This window comes from Crocodylus porosus, unplaced genomic scaffold (genome assembly GCF_001723895.1).
Source record: "Crocodylus porosus isolate Cpor-Errol unplaced genomic scaffold, CroPor_comp1, whole genome shotgun sequence".
NCBI lineage: Eukaryota > Metazoa > Chordata > Crocodylia > Crocodylidae > Crocodylus > Crocodylus porosus.
The window spans coordinates 101,041,468-101,056,807 of record NW_017728918.1 but is presented as its reverse complement, the minus strand read 5'-3'; the positions used below and the strand labels follow the sequence as shown (position 1 = coordinate 101,056,807).

Genomic DNA, 15,340 nt, shown 5'->3' with positions numbered 1-15,340 from the left:
CAATAATGGAGTCATCACAAAAAAGGTTTTTACTGCCAGTCGTATAGTCAAAGTGACTAAACTTCTCTAGTGCAGACAGACTTTGAGTGTTCTTGACTTATTCTTTGTAAAAATAGCTGGTTAACATCAACCTTCCACATGACAAAATAGCTATCGTATTTTAGGCGTTACATTATATGCAGTTCTTACCTATTACAATAGCTATGGCTCCCAGTGCCAGTCCCAAAACCAGTATTAGGGGTGTAATAAGCAACTTTCCAGCTGAAAAACAAAAATAAATGAGTGTTACCATGGACCATTGTAACCTTTTTAGACTCAAGGCATCCCTCAGAAAACGCCAGCTTTAGCTTTCTCTCATTTCTTGACTATGGACAAATAACAGAGCAATTCTTCTGCTGCAAAGAACTCATTAAGACCACAATGAGCAAAATATTTTTTACACTATGGACTCCTATTTAAAATCTTTGGGTTTATCTTATGAATTACATGTAGGATGGGGCACCCCAGTTAAGAGTTGCTACCACAGACTCGCTGAGCCAGAAAGGACCTCAAGGGTCACCTCATCCAATCCCCAATATTATTTAATCTTTCCAGCCACCCACAAAATACTTGAAAAGTGCTCCACGCCACTGAGTGTGGTCACCTACATTGATAGGCAACCACATGCCCAAAATGATCCAAATAACCATCTAATCTGTCCCTCTTTGTACATCATAGCCACAAAGCATCCTATAAAAAAATCCTATAGCATGTCACAGACCAAGAGTAACAGGGGACAAAAATGTAAGCAAGGCTCAGGATACTGCAATGGCAGGGAACTTAGGTTAAAGTATATTCAGATGATCCTAGGAATGGGAAAATATTGCAAGCTACACAAGAAGGCGAAAAGTCATAGTGGTCCTTGTCAATCTGTTCTGGGGGAAAATTCCTTTCTGATCTCTCTGGTCCAGTTATCTGTTTGAATCTGAGCACTGGAACAAGACTCAAGCCAGGCACCAAAGAGGTTTCTAAGTACTGAAGGTCCATCAGCAAACTGCACTCAATGTCCAATGTGTCAAAGCATTAAAGCTAGCTGAGTTAGGTTTATGTAACACTGACCATTCACTGAAGTAAGGAATGTGGTATAGACACACTGAAAGATGGAAAAGACTAAAGGTACTTAATACTTCTTATAATATTGACTAACAGCTTCATCATTCTTTGTACCATGAAGATTTGGATTCCATCCAAGCTACAACTGAACAGAGATTGGAATTCAGTTAAATATATGAAAACAGCATTTTATAACCGTTTCCTAAAAGACTGTCAGAGAACATATACCACTTGATTTTCTTTTTAAATCAATTTACATTATTTTAACAAAGTAAATTTAGGTCTCAATATAGTTTGTGAATGTTCACATCTACTTTTAAAACAGGTTTATTTCAGAAAGGAGTTGTTCCAAAAATTATTTTAATGCACAGTAACTTTTTTCTCATTTCCTTAAATAAGAACATAGTAAATAACATGCTGGGTCAAGTCAGCGGTCCATGTGGCTCAGCACCCTGTCTCCAATAGTAGCATAAGTGGCCAACCTGCTGCGCATGTGCCACAAATGGACCACAAGTGAAGTTACTTTTTGGCACATGGCAGATCAGGCAGGGGGTGGAATGAAGAATAAAGGAGAGAACCAAGTGGCAGAAGCTGGTGAGAAGCAGACCAGCAGGCTGAGGCAAGGATAAGCAGCAGATTTGGGATGGGGTGAGAGGCTAAGTTGGATTGGGCTGGGATCAAGGCAGTAGGTGGAGAGAGTGAGAAGTAGAAGACTGACCAGGTGAGAAGCAAAGTGGGATGGGGAGAGTTGAGGTGCAGGGAGGGGATGAAAGGCAGAGAAGCAGGACCTGGCTAGGAGCTAAGCAGTAGATGAGGGAGGGAATAAGATCGCTCATGCAAGAACATCCAACGAGACCTTTTCTTAATTTACTCTTAAGATCTGTTTCTTCTACAAAGCAAATAAAGCCACATAGTTGTACACAGGTTTTGTAGTTTATTTAACTTTCAGTTTTCCACAACATTTAGCAACTCTGTAATAAAGGACACAACAGTGCATGGGCAGATCCAAGATATACTAAAGGGAGTGTGGCATACTGCCCCTTGAACCACTGGGAATAAAGGCAAGGCATGGCTTGAATGACTTGGAAAGCCAGGCAGGGAGCACGTGCATGATGAAGGGATAAACCTGGCCCCACCAGCACTGCTGCTGCTGTCCCCAGCTGACCTCAGTAGGGGGCTCAGAAGCTGACTGTGGATGTGCAGGGGCTGAGGCTGCTCATTCCCTCCATCCCACTCCAGTCAGGGGGTGTGGGTAGTTGCATGGGTTGCCAGGCTCAGACAGTGACAGCAGCTACAGCATGCAGGTTTCTCCTTCCAGCCCCTGCTTCCTCCTCACCTCTTCTCCTATTAGCCAGGAGCAGGCACTGGAAGAAGGAATCTGCATGCCATTGCCCTCAGCTGAGCTAGGCTCTCCACGCAGCTACTTCCTGCACTGTGGGGTAGGAGCAGGTCAGGAGCAGCCTAGGTTAGCTGGAGCAATGGAAGAGATGTGTGTGTCCACACCATTGAATTTGCCCCTTGGATCTGCCCCTGCTACAAATGTCTCCTTAATCTCAATGCTTTTAAAACAGTAACTGAGACCAGATTTTTCATTAATTTCTTCTTTATGATCTCATGAAACATCCATTTCTTTTTTATCCTCCTGTGAACTTCCACAGATATTCCTCATAGGTCTGTGGAAGACTCAAAGGTTTAGCAGACTCTCTAGTCAAATTTTATTCCTCTAAATTGATGCAACATCCCTAAGTTCCTTTAACTCCAGAGAAACAAACAGGAACAGTTATGTTTGCTGAATTGGTGAGCTAAATGATGAACAGCCAGTGGTGTCTGCTAAGTTAGGTTTTCTGCATCTGTCCTCATTGCATTATTATTTATACCTGTGCCTTAACTGGATGCATGGGGTGAGGAGGTTTCAAAAAGCACTTTCCATTCCCTGTCTTGTTTCACCTGTGAGCACAAACTGCTCTTTGAAATTCAGAGACTGATCCATATTTCCCTACAGAGAGGCAAAGGAAAGCAGGGCAATGGCTGGCTAAGGAGAAACCACAGCTGTGATATGCTTAAATTTTCAAATAATTACAGCATGTATATGCAGTTCCATGGTTTTTAAAGGGGAGATACGGGAGCAACAACTGGTGCTACAAGGGTGGCTTCACCCCTGCTCTCAGCCTCCCCCCCAGGGTAGGTAGACCATACTGTGGGAACAGTATCTGGGCATTTTTTATGTTTTTAAGTCCTTGAGACAGGTAATAATCCTTCCTCCTCACTTTTGGCACCCTCTCCCTCCCCCTCTATGTTCAAAGTCATTGCCCCTGCCCTTCCATTCCCCCACTCTCTACTTCTGCCTCTGGGCTCAGAGACCTACTTATCATGAATGCTGTCCTAGCTGCTGCTGCTGGGGACAGCAGCGGGGGTGGGGACAGGGATGTACTCTTGCTGGGGAACAACTAGGGGAGTGGGCAGGGGCAGGGGGCAAAATCTGCCTGCCAGCACTAACGTTTGGAGCTGAACCCAGCTCCACCTACAGCCTGGCTGGAGCAGGGAAGAGCAGCTTTGCAGTTCCCTTGCCCCCAGGTCAGCCAGGGAGAGTGGCAGGGCCAGGCAGGGGAGCAGGGAAGAATAGGAGTGGAAGGAAGCTACTGCTGAGCACAGAGGAGAAGGGAGCAGGTGCTGAGAGTCAGAGGAGTGGTGGATTCATATCTACTTAGGGGCTTAAAAGTCCCTGGCTGCTGCTCCAGCAGCATTATCTGAAAGGGAGGTGTGAATGTGCCACTGTGACCCCCCCTTACTTCCCCTACCTTATACCACTATGTTTCTCCAGCAACTGCTCCAATTACTTTGCGTATCTCCTGAAAGGATGGGGGGTTTCTCTCTCCATCCACTTTCCCTGATGTTCCTGACTTGTCATACAGCTGGTGCTTCTCAACGCTGGTCACATCTTTTGCCAAGGTCTTTTCATAAGAATTTGACCCCCTGCTCCAGAGATGTGCAGTTGCTGGGAATGGTTGTTTCTTGCTCAGAATATTCATTAGACAATCCTGAGAGAAGAGCCTATTTGCTTTATTTTCCTGCTCATAGTTAGCTTTTCTGGTCTTTGAAACCATGAAAGCCCAAGACAAATCTTGAATTCCACAAAGCTTCGCCATTTATAACATTCCAGAACTTGCACATCTGGTGTTGGGGATACACACTCTAAAGGTATATTAACTGCATTATTAAATTTGTAGCAGATATGCAGTAATGTTAATTTTCAGTTATTATGTAAGGAGTTTGTCTCAAAGCAGCAGCCATTTTTTAGAACTTTAGTGGTCTCAACGCCCATTTTAATATATTCCCTCTAGAACATGGGTATCAAATTAATTTGGACCCATGGGCTGCAGATCCAGTCTGTATACTAGATTGGGCTCAAAGACTGTCCCCACAGCTGCAGCTAGCACATGCCTCGAACCATCTCTGCATGTTGTGTGCAGTATGAATGCTGTATGCAGTACATGTGGCATGTGGGGTTCAGGGCCAGTATGTATGTGTGGCCAGTTCAAAACTCACAGGTAGCACCCAGGACAGATGATAAAGATCCAGCCCATGAGCCATATTTTTGACACCCTGCTCTAGAATTATCAGAGTTCCTACTTTTTAGTGGTCACTAATGATTTATAAACTGTACAAACAGAATAAAGCAGTGGTTATTCACCCATGGCATGGTCAACATCTGTGCATGCCATGTGGCAGATCAGAGAGGAAGGAGATCAGAGTAACACTTGAGGGTGGAGTGTAGGGCTTAGGTGGTAGTACGCCTGCCAAAGTTTGGCTACCACTGCTTTAGATGGGGAATGTATGAACAAGGTACGCAAGTAATCTCTCCTTTGTTCAATATCCTCCCTGGCATCTGCTTATCATTGATAGAAGAGCTAGAGGATACATCCCTGACTGCTCTGTTTTTGTGCTCCTCATCTCCCTCATCTATTTTTCTCTCAGCTTGGATCCTAAATTTTTTGGTGCAAGGGCATCTTTTTGTTTTGTGTTTGTACAGGGCCTGCCAAAATAGGGTTCTGGTTCAAAATGAGCAGCCCAAGGATCTATGATAATAAAATTAATCCTTTGCCAGGTCATATCTTTCCTACTTAACGCATTTGTGAAATTTAAGCTCATCGGCCACATCCAGACGAGTGCGCCTGTGCAGTATTCAAGTGTATTTCATGATACAAGGTAGCAGCACAGGTGTTTTTTTTGACCCCGGGAGATCCCAGGGGTGGTGCATGTAGAGACAGCGAATGCCACCTAAAATAGTAGCCTGCCTGGCCAGAGCCATTGTCTGGCTGCCAGCCAGGCTCTGATCTGCAGGATCGCTGTTGCTGCAGTCCCAGGAAGCCCCCAGATAAGGCTGCTGGGGCCAGCACAGTGCCCCAGAACCCTCCCCTTCCCTACCCAAGGTAACCTGCCATATGTCAGAGAGCACGTGATACAGGTGTTCCCTAGAGACACGTAGCAGTGGCACAAGGTGCTTCTTGACCCTGGGGAAACAAACATCCACACTCGTATGGATGCAGCCATCAAGCACAAGAAGGATCAATTCATTAACAATTGTAAATATTTACTAACATCTCACAGTGCATCTATATGGCACACTTAGCATACTTGGCAGCAGCAAGCTCAAACACCTGCACTGTTCCATATATACCACCTCCCAACCTGGAAGCAATGTAGCCGTGTTCACATGGTGCTAGGGGCAGACCAACAAGTGCTAAACAAAACTATGCAGTTTCCAACTTAGGATGCTAACACACACATAATAGTGCCGGTGCCTGGCATGGTAATTTTGCAATGTAGACATGCCCTTAATGGTTTTTTCTTCAAAGTGACAGAGCTGGTACTCTGAATAAACTGCTATGTGCTGAGGAATCTGTTTATTCCTCAAGAAATCTTTTACTTTGCACAGTTAATTTTACTAAAGAAACAGTAAGGGCAGGGGTCAGCAGTGCACAGTCTGTGGACTGGATCTGGCCCACAAAGGGATTGGATCAAGGACTAAGGTCCTACTTGGGTTCACATTTTACCAAGGACGTACCGATTCCCCAGATGTTTAATCTGGCCTGCTTTTTGCTAATGGTGAGCCAAATCACTTTCATTAACTCCAGCCAGCTGCTACAGCCCACAGAGGGCTGCTTTTACTCACTGCTGCCTCTGTGCCCTATTGGTGGAATAGCTGCAGGGGAATGGTGGCCTACCAAGTTGCAACCTGGGGCCTGTGTTCACAAAAGGTTGCCAGTCCCTGCCCAAGAGCATTTATTGCCCTATGAAGAATGACTGCTAAACTTGATGATTAACACTAGTGATGGAAACAGCCCTTTGAGTTCAAACCTCAATACATGTTTAACAACAGTGTTGCTACAGTGTTTGTATCCATGATGCATATCAATAGAAACAGACAAGTCTAAGCAGTCTCAAATAAATCATAACCTCAATCCCGATCTGGATTTAGTGGGAAAAAAAAAGAATAAAAATCAAACGAATATGAAGCCTTGTTATCAACTAGGGATTGCAAGATGCTTGGCCTCTGCACATAGTTGTCTAATAAGACTGGACACTGAGAAAATATACTGCTTTTTGCAATGCATAAACTGCATAAAAATATACATATTAACTGAATTAGGCACTCAGTTTTGGAGTTGCAGTAGAAATTGAAGACATTAGAATATATACCATTTCTCAATTGTAGAACTATGATAAAATGAACAGCTGTTTGTGGGTGTGAACAGAACAAATCTTTCTAGATTAAAAGGCAGTCAATGCATGCCAACTACTTCATGTGTCTGCTCTATTTTGTGGTAAGTGGAAGCAAAACCCAGGTAATACGGCATTTGTTTCATTTGCAAGTAAACTGCACCAGTTTAGATTTTAGCCTCCCCATTAATTTTGGATTATTTGTCCATTGATCCACACCCTTCGATGTAAGAACCTTCAATCCTTATAATTAGTTTTATGGTTTATGAGCTTGCACTGCTATGGAGCAAGTAACTAGTACTATATATAGCACAAGATTAACTGCTTAATTCACTTAAACATTCTCTAAATCCAGTTAAGTAGTTTAATAAATTTAAGAGATGTTCCCTTCTTCTCTCCCCTACCTCCTCCCCTCTTCCCATTGTTCAGAGTCTATGGGATTCACCATCCCAGATTTCCCCAACTTGAGTTCAGAATGCCCCAGTTTTGACAAATCAACCAGAGGATGGGATGAAATTTCTTTCACAGCATGTTAAGTGATCTTGACCTCACAAAAGCTTATGCTATATTATATTTGATTTAGTTAGTGTGTATGTATGAAGGTACATATCTACCTTGCATTCTACATGAACTTCTCAGCCCCTGTGAAGAGAAGGTACCAGTTCTTTATCTTACTGCATTTGCTGGATGCAGGGGACCAAGTCCCTTAAAAAACTTGCTGGCTGAGGGTAGGTACCTTTGCTCTAATTCCTTATATTTTTCAAGAGGAGTTATTAGTTTCATCTTTATGAGCTATGGTATGTTTTTATTCTTACTAGTCAATGTCATCATCCCTTTTTAGTACAGAAGGAACTATCATCATACGCAAAAGCTGTTTTTCCAAACTCAAACATTTGCTTCAAAGCAGCTATTATGCCAGCTCACCAAGTCTGCTGTGCAACTTTTCCTTTATTTTATTTATATATATTTTTATATACACACACACACACACACACACATTATATATATAAAAACTTAAAATCAGAATTGCAGGATACAAACATAACCAGGAAACTTTATATCATACCCTTAGTTATTTCCAAGACAATATCTTTGTTCAAAGACAAAGATTTTCCTCCCCAAAAAGATAGAGCACACAGTGAAATGCTGCTAGAGATATTTTAGTAACTTGGAACTTAAGGGGAGAAGGCACCATTCCTTCACCACAATGCTATATACTCAGTGTGTTCCAGCCCTAAGGACTAATGAGTGCCTACGGACGTACTCGTCACGGTTCTAATTGGAATGCTCCCGTATTGCCTAACTGTCATGTGTATTAAGCCCCCACGTTTCAAAATGGCTATGAGAACACTTTATCTAAACCTTATTGAATGAGCTTTAGACAAAGCATCCCATGGACATTTGGAAATGTGCAGGGGCTTAATACACGTGAGAATAAGCTGTTTCAATTAGAGCAACTGTCAGGGAACCACTTTAATTAAACACACCTCCTCCCCCAAGCATGCATATAGGCAGACAATATGTTTTACTATAGTGCAGACAGACAGGAATTCCCATTTTTTGCTACAGTAAGACTAATTTATACTATACTTCATACTTACCATGCTTCATTAGATATATTACTATAAGTTACACTACCTATCTTTTCTTTTATAACACACTTTATTTCCATTTAAGAAAGAGAGCAAGACTTAAAACAATTTTTTAGGTCGAGTATCTTAAAAGTTCTGGTGCTGCATGGAAAGATATGGATTAAAATTTACAAAATCCAACTCCCACATTTAAATTTGGTTGTAGACCATACCAAAAACCACTCTAAAATTATTTTCCAGTTCTGGTTCAGAGGCATTTAAAAGTTCCTAAGAACAGGCTCTCTGTCCCAAAGATGATCCAAATCTTATAAGAACATCTGATTAACAAAGATTTTCAATTAAGATGGCATGTTCCATTGGCTGAACTAAAACTCTGTTAAGAAATAACTCATTTTAAGAGGGCTTTTTCTTTTTCTTTGCTGTCAGGAGATAAACTCACAACAGATTAATACATCAAACTTTACTCTGCAGCAGATAACTGAATCTTGTCCTAATCTCATCTGCCAAGAGGACATTAGGTGCACTTATGAATCTTGAATCAGGTTCAAGTCATTCCGTTCTTTTCAGTTTTCAGCATGAAATTTGTTGATTTTTTTGTAGTATTTTATTAGTAAAAATCCTCTTTTGGTGCCAAGGTCATTAACAAAAACATTAAACAAGATTATGACCAAGACTAATTCTGAGAAATTCTACTAGTCACTTCCCTCTAGTGTGGTAGCTCACTTCTATGCAACATGCTATCAATCCTTTATCAAGCTCCTTAGATTTAAAGTTTTTGTGCTAATCCCCATCTTCTCCAGTGTAAAGAATTCCCCTCTATGCAATGTATCAAACAAGTCAGTTATGCATACTGCTTTGTTCTTGTTTTTTCTGGAGTTATGACAAATTATAGGAGTCGCAGATTCAGCACGTTATCATTTTCTTTTCCTTTTTTATCTTTTTCAAGTGCTTGATCTTGAATTAAAAAAAATATGGTAAGAGACATACATGGCTCAAAAGCAACCCACAGTACCAAAAGCATTAAGTCTGGTCCTTGTAATAGGGATGGGACCATTTATTTTGTTTGACACCTGAACCAAAGTCAGGGGAAGTTGTTTCAAAGTTTGAGCCTTTTCCTATTCCTGTAAGAGACAAATTTGAGTCGTCTGATTTTACAAAATGAAACCCAGGGTTTGGTCAGAAGATCTATTTTATACATTCTTTCAACCTAACCAGAGACAGAACAAAAAAAGCTTTCAGCATTCCCTTACAGTCAAGGATGAGGTCATTATGTGCATATTGACAACTTCACCTCTTTTTTAATATGGAATAATGCAAAGAAATTTCCTTTTTAAAGAGACAAAAGAACAAGGAAAATTGGTTAATATGCATGGTCATTAAACATTAAACACAGTCAGGGCGGCTAGGGTCTGGAACCAGCTTCCAAGAGAAGTGGCGCAGGCTTCTACCCTGGGGGTGTTTAAGAGGAGGTTAGATGAACATCTTGCTGGGGTCATTTGACCCCAGTACTCTTTCCTGCCATGGCAGGGGGTTGGACTAGGTGATCTACTTCATACTAGAAACTATGAAACTCACTGCCAAGCCCCCAAGAAAGCAGATAAAGTTCTGAAACACTTCTGGAAACTCAAATATCTCCTTCGTAAGTTATTCATTCATAACAGTTTTAGAGAGCTACTATACTTTCAGATCATACACATGCTTCCCCCCATTATTACCCCTCCAAAATAGGGGTGCTTCTGTTAAATGAGGAAGTTAATTTCCATTTTGGATTGAGACATGTGGACACAGTAATGGTTGCCAGAATCTACCATCCCTTCCCTTCCTAGGCTCAGGAAGACAGGCAAAAATCTACTGCTTAGGTCACTCACTCTGTCCTTGCAAATTCTACAGCTTAAGCTTTAACCCCATCAAAACCACAGCTGAATTGCCAGCAATTTTTGTGAATTCATGTTGTGGCATCTGGCTTTGGAAAAAATCTTTTTTCCTTCATTCTGCCAGTCCAAAACAAGCTACATGTCTTATTTGAGGGCATGTGGTGTGTGAGAAAATATGGTGTTTAAGGGCTAGTTCTCATCAATAGTACCTAGTAGGTATCCCTAGAAAATAAGAGGCCAAATTTATTTTAAAAACAATGCCCTCCTTCCCCCAACTCTTCTCCATCCAGAAACTATACAACTGGATTAAGGAAAATTTTGTTTTTAAAGACTATTCATATCAGCAAGAAAATATATAGTTGCAGTAACTTTCCAAATGGCTTATAGCAAAAAACTCAAACTCATTTGGCTCTACAGACCAAATGAGTTGCTCAAAATCAGTCCACAGGCTAGATCTAGAGTACAAAGTATGTCATCTGGCCCATGGGGATCGTCACAGGGCTGGTAATTTGCAGTGGCAGCATTAATTGCCACTGCTTCCAGAGCCAGACAGACACCACTCGTTCCACTCCCAGATTTTAGGCCTGCAGGTGACACAGCTCTGCACTCTGGATCTGGCCCACAGGGCCAAAAATTTGGTGATGGGGTGAGCATCAGCAGCATTAACTGCCAAGGCTTCAGAAACAAACAGTTAACAGTTCAACCTGCTCCCCACAACCAAGTTTCCAGCCCTGTGGACAGCTCCACTGGCCAGATCTGGCCCAGAAGCCATTATTTTTGACACTGTTGGGTTACAGCATTTTCTAGTGGAGCTTCTATATTGCTAGGTTCAGTACCCTGAGGAAAGGTGATGATTAAGGGACTGGAAGTGATTTAAGTACTTCAAGTCACAGCAAAAGAATACTTAGGTTATGGACAAATCTAAAACTTTACACTGCTTTAAAGGGAAAATGGAGCTACTGCTCTGGAGCAATGTAACCATCATGTTTTCAGGCTTCTCTAGCAATACATGTTAGCTAAAAATTTATTTAATTTAAGCCTGAATGAATTGGGGTTAAAATTGCAAAGATGTTAGTATATAACAGCTACATCATAACATTTCCAATTCCTATCCTTTTGTAATTTATATCATTGCTGCATCTTAAAGTGCGAGTATATGACACTTTTCTTTAAAGCATAATACTGGATTATTTAGCATTGGTGTGCAGTTTTACCAATTTCCTTGCTAGAGTAATGTGCTATTTAAAAAGCTGAATACCAGAGAACTCCATTAGCAAAGTAAAGAATGGTTGTCTGTAACCTTTTGATAAATTTAGCATTTGGAATCTTTTTATTTTCATTGCAGCATTATTTGGACAAGCCAATTTCATAATGAGTACTTTTTTGGCTATATTTTAGACCAATTCATATCAGTAAGACCAATTCTCTAATACATTAATGATTTTTATCGGTAATCACTTCATAACACAGCTCTCCACAAGATAGGTCATCCACTCACCACAGACAGAGCCTCGCACTAATCTCCTTAAATGCGGTCTCTCGGGGAGGCAGCGGTATTTGCATCCAAAGATACTGAGGTTTGACGCGTGATCTCCAAAGAAACGGAGCTGGCGGTATCTCTCCCCGCAACGGTAACAGAAATTAGTGTTACATTGTGAACAGGTCATGTGGTCACACCCTTCTGTTCGCTGGATGTGGATCTTTATGAGCAGAAGAAAAAAAGAAAGCGTTATTCTACCCCTCCTCAAAGAAAACATTATCAGGAACTACCCAATAATTAAATGGAACCAGCATTGGACAAAGACTCACCATGAGGAACTCACTGAATTACAAATATTTTGTTACCATCCTATCTTATTCTGTCAATAATGCAATTGGTCTGACTACCACTACACTGAAGTCCTAGAACTTGTTCATGGATCAGCAAACCAGAACATTTTAGTTCAATTTACTTCTAGAGCTTCAGTGGAGGCGTTCAGTCCTACTTACTCATCCCTCAGCCTTTTTTCATGTTAAACAAATCACTTTGCATCCCAGCCAAAACCCCTAGTTTTTTTTTCCTAATGAATCCAAACAAATATTTTAAATACTGAAACCCTGCCTATTCAAGCTACATGTACTAAATTCTTGCCTCTTCAACAGGGCAGGAGGGATGAGTGAAGGATTAAGTATTATTAGTCAAGTTATACTACATAAATACAATTACACAGCCAGATGGAAATCTTGCACAAAAAGTTAAGTAGAGCTGGGAGAAAACGTTTCCCTTCCAAGAACTTCTGAGCTTTCAGAAAGCTGCCTGTTCCACGTGGTACCCAACTATTTATAAATTTTATGCAGGAAACAAAGGGGGCAACCCACCCCAGCAAAGTATTTGCTTAAGATGTGGGAGGCCCAAGTACAAGTTCATGCTCTCCTTAGCACTGGGATACTGCCCATGCTGGAACTGCATATGAACACTTTCTGGTTTTGACTAGAATTTCATCTTGTACTGGAGCAACCTTTCCAGTAGATGCTTTATTAGAAATGGCACACTTGTGTAAAGGTTTCTAGCTTCAATAAATTGATATGATTTAAGTAAAAAGGAACAGTTAAAAACAACAACAAACCTCATTACAATTCTCAGTCCACCTGTTCAAGTCTCTACACCAGATTCAGTACAGGCAACCCTCACCATTCATGGGGGATACGTTCTCACATCCCCGCAAAAGGCAAAATCCATGAATAAGGGACTGCGTTCATGAACGCCATCTGCATTCATAAACTCAGCGCCTCCAGCGGCTGGGGGGGAGGGAGGCATGGCTGTTCTGGCAACGGTAGGAATGCGGTGGCAGGAGCACAACGGCGGTGGCAGGAGCCTGGCGGCAGGAGCCCGGCGGCAGGAAGTATAGAGCTCCTGAGGAGCTCCTTTAAGTGTATTTAAGAAGTGGGTTTAGCATTCACAAATATTTGAAACTATAAATGCCGAACCCACGAATAACGAGGGTTTCCTGTAGTTTTAAAAGTAGCTTTCCTCTGTATATCACAAAACAGGAAAACTGTCTATATAACTATGGCCTCCTTTTCAGAAATATCTAAACACTCACAAGTCTCATAAACATCAGTGATAACTAGAAAGCTTTACATTCAAACTACATTTATTGCTTTGCACTTACTGTGAGGAAACTGGAACTCTTCTTTCCACCTCCTGATGTAGTTACAGTTATCTTAAGTATTACTTTAAGAAGTGTGGTTTTTAAACTTAAAAAAAATTCAGGAAAATGGAAAGCAGAGTTGAACCTAGACAAACAGCTCTATTCAATTAAGCTATATTGAATTAAGGGCTGTTGGTTGTAGCTGTGTTGGTCTAAGGACATAGGCAGACCAGGCTGAATTAAGGCCACTCTGATTCTGAATGAGTTCTGAGTGAGTGTTCACCCTGGGTTTCAGTAACTTACCTTGAAATTAAATACTGATTAGCTTTTCTGACCATCTCTATGCAAACACATCCCGATACAAGTGCACAGGACTGTGGTTTTGGAGTTCTTGTTGTTAGCACCTGCCCCTGACTGTTGACCTCTCATGAAATTTTCTACCTTGAAAGTGGAGGTGACAGATCCAAGCCAACTTGGACCACAGTGACAAGCACCCTGATGCCTGCCACAATGGCTAAACATCCCCAGCTTTTTTCCATGTCCCCATCCCTAAGTACTATGAAGGCTACAAAAGCTCCACAAGGAAGCTACACACATTGAGTTTGTTGTCTAAAGCCCTGAAAAACCTAGAGCTGAAATCTGGCAAGAATACTTGTAAATATTTAATTTTAGCAAGTAAATTAACTGAACTTCTGTGTGAGAAATTGTGAGCAGCTGAGTACTGATCACACTGTTTTGTATACTCTATCCTTATCTTCCTTCAGAAATGTCTGTGTCTTCTTGCAGGCTATCCCTTATGCCTAGAGCTGCTTTCCAAGAACATCCTGCCGCCACCCATTACATTTAAAATCCCATCGCTTCAGCAGCTTTGCCTTGTTGGTGTCCCCCATCCTGAAAATATTTCATTAAAAGCAGAACAACCAAACCCCACAGAACAAACAGATTCTGTCATCAACAAAGCACTTGCTGTTGCCTGGATTTTAAACTGCATTTTGTATCCTTTCCCCCGCTTGGCTCTTTTTATAAGCAGCTTGATGTAGAAACCGTGTACAATGCAGTCAGTCACTACAGTTTGCATAGTGGATATACATAATAGCTCAGGTACCACCAGCAGCACAGTCATATCACCATGGATCTCAGCAGTCTGAAAAACCTGCCTTTGCTAAGATGTGTGCTATGGCTATGGCACTAATTGCAGCATCTGAGCTAACTTAGGTCTTACGTATTTAAAGCAAGCTCTTTCATGTCTACTCAAGATGCAGCAGCTAGACATTAAAATCTAGCCTACTTTTATAAAATTCCACTTACTAAATAGTGAAAACCACAATAACCAATTTCCTTTAAACTGCACATCAGCATCACTTTCTGCACCTGCCTACCCCGCCAGGCCCATCACTCTCCTTGACAACTTTTAATTTTTCCTCCTCCATTCTTTTAACAATTTTTCCCTGTGGTCAGAGCGTCATTTCTGAAACAGCAACAGCTCAGATCGCTGTCAATGGTGTTGCTACATCATCCAGAAGGATGTACTCAAAATCCTTATTAGAACCACTTTCTTCACAACCACTTCCAAACACCTGCACCTTAAATACAGAACAAATTATTAATTTTAAAATGCACAGTTTGCAGACCCGTTAGTCAAACTCATATCTCTCACACAACCATGTTCCCACTACGTTGCCAGTGTGTTTATGCATTCAGTTGGCAAACTTTAAAATCTGCCCCCAAATTCCAAAAATAAGAAAATATTAAGTTTTGCAATATAGTTCCTCAGTCAGGTAAGTTCAGAGTCAGATAAGCCTTCAGCTCAAAGGACTATTCTGTAGTTGCTCAGGGATGTAGGGGGGTAGTTAGGAAGGCCAAGGCAGAGATGGAACTGGGACTAGCTTCCCAGATTAAGGACAATAAGAAGTCCTTTTTTAAATACATA

The 15,340-nt window shown here is 41.4% G+C and overlaps 1 protein-coding gene across 1 annotated transcript in view; it reads right to left on the bottom strand.

Moving 5' to 3' along the window:
* RNF217 (ring finger protein 217) overlaps nt 1-15,340 on the bottom strand; it is a 107,797-nt gene that overhangs the window by 9,815 nt on the left and 82,642 nt on the right. The window contains exons 4-5 of the mRNA XM_019538203.1: nt 11,778-11,979; nt 190-261 (exon numbers count right to left, since the gene is read on the bottom strand). Of these exons, the coding sequence (XP_019393748.1) occupies nt 190-261; nt 11,778-11,979 (274 nt within the window). The remainder of the gene's footprint in view (nt 1-189; nt 262-11,777; nt 11,980-15,340) is intronic.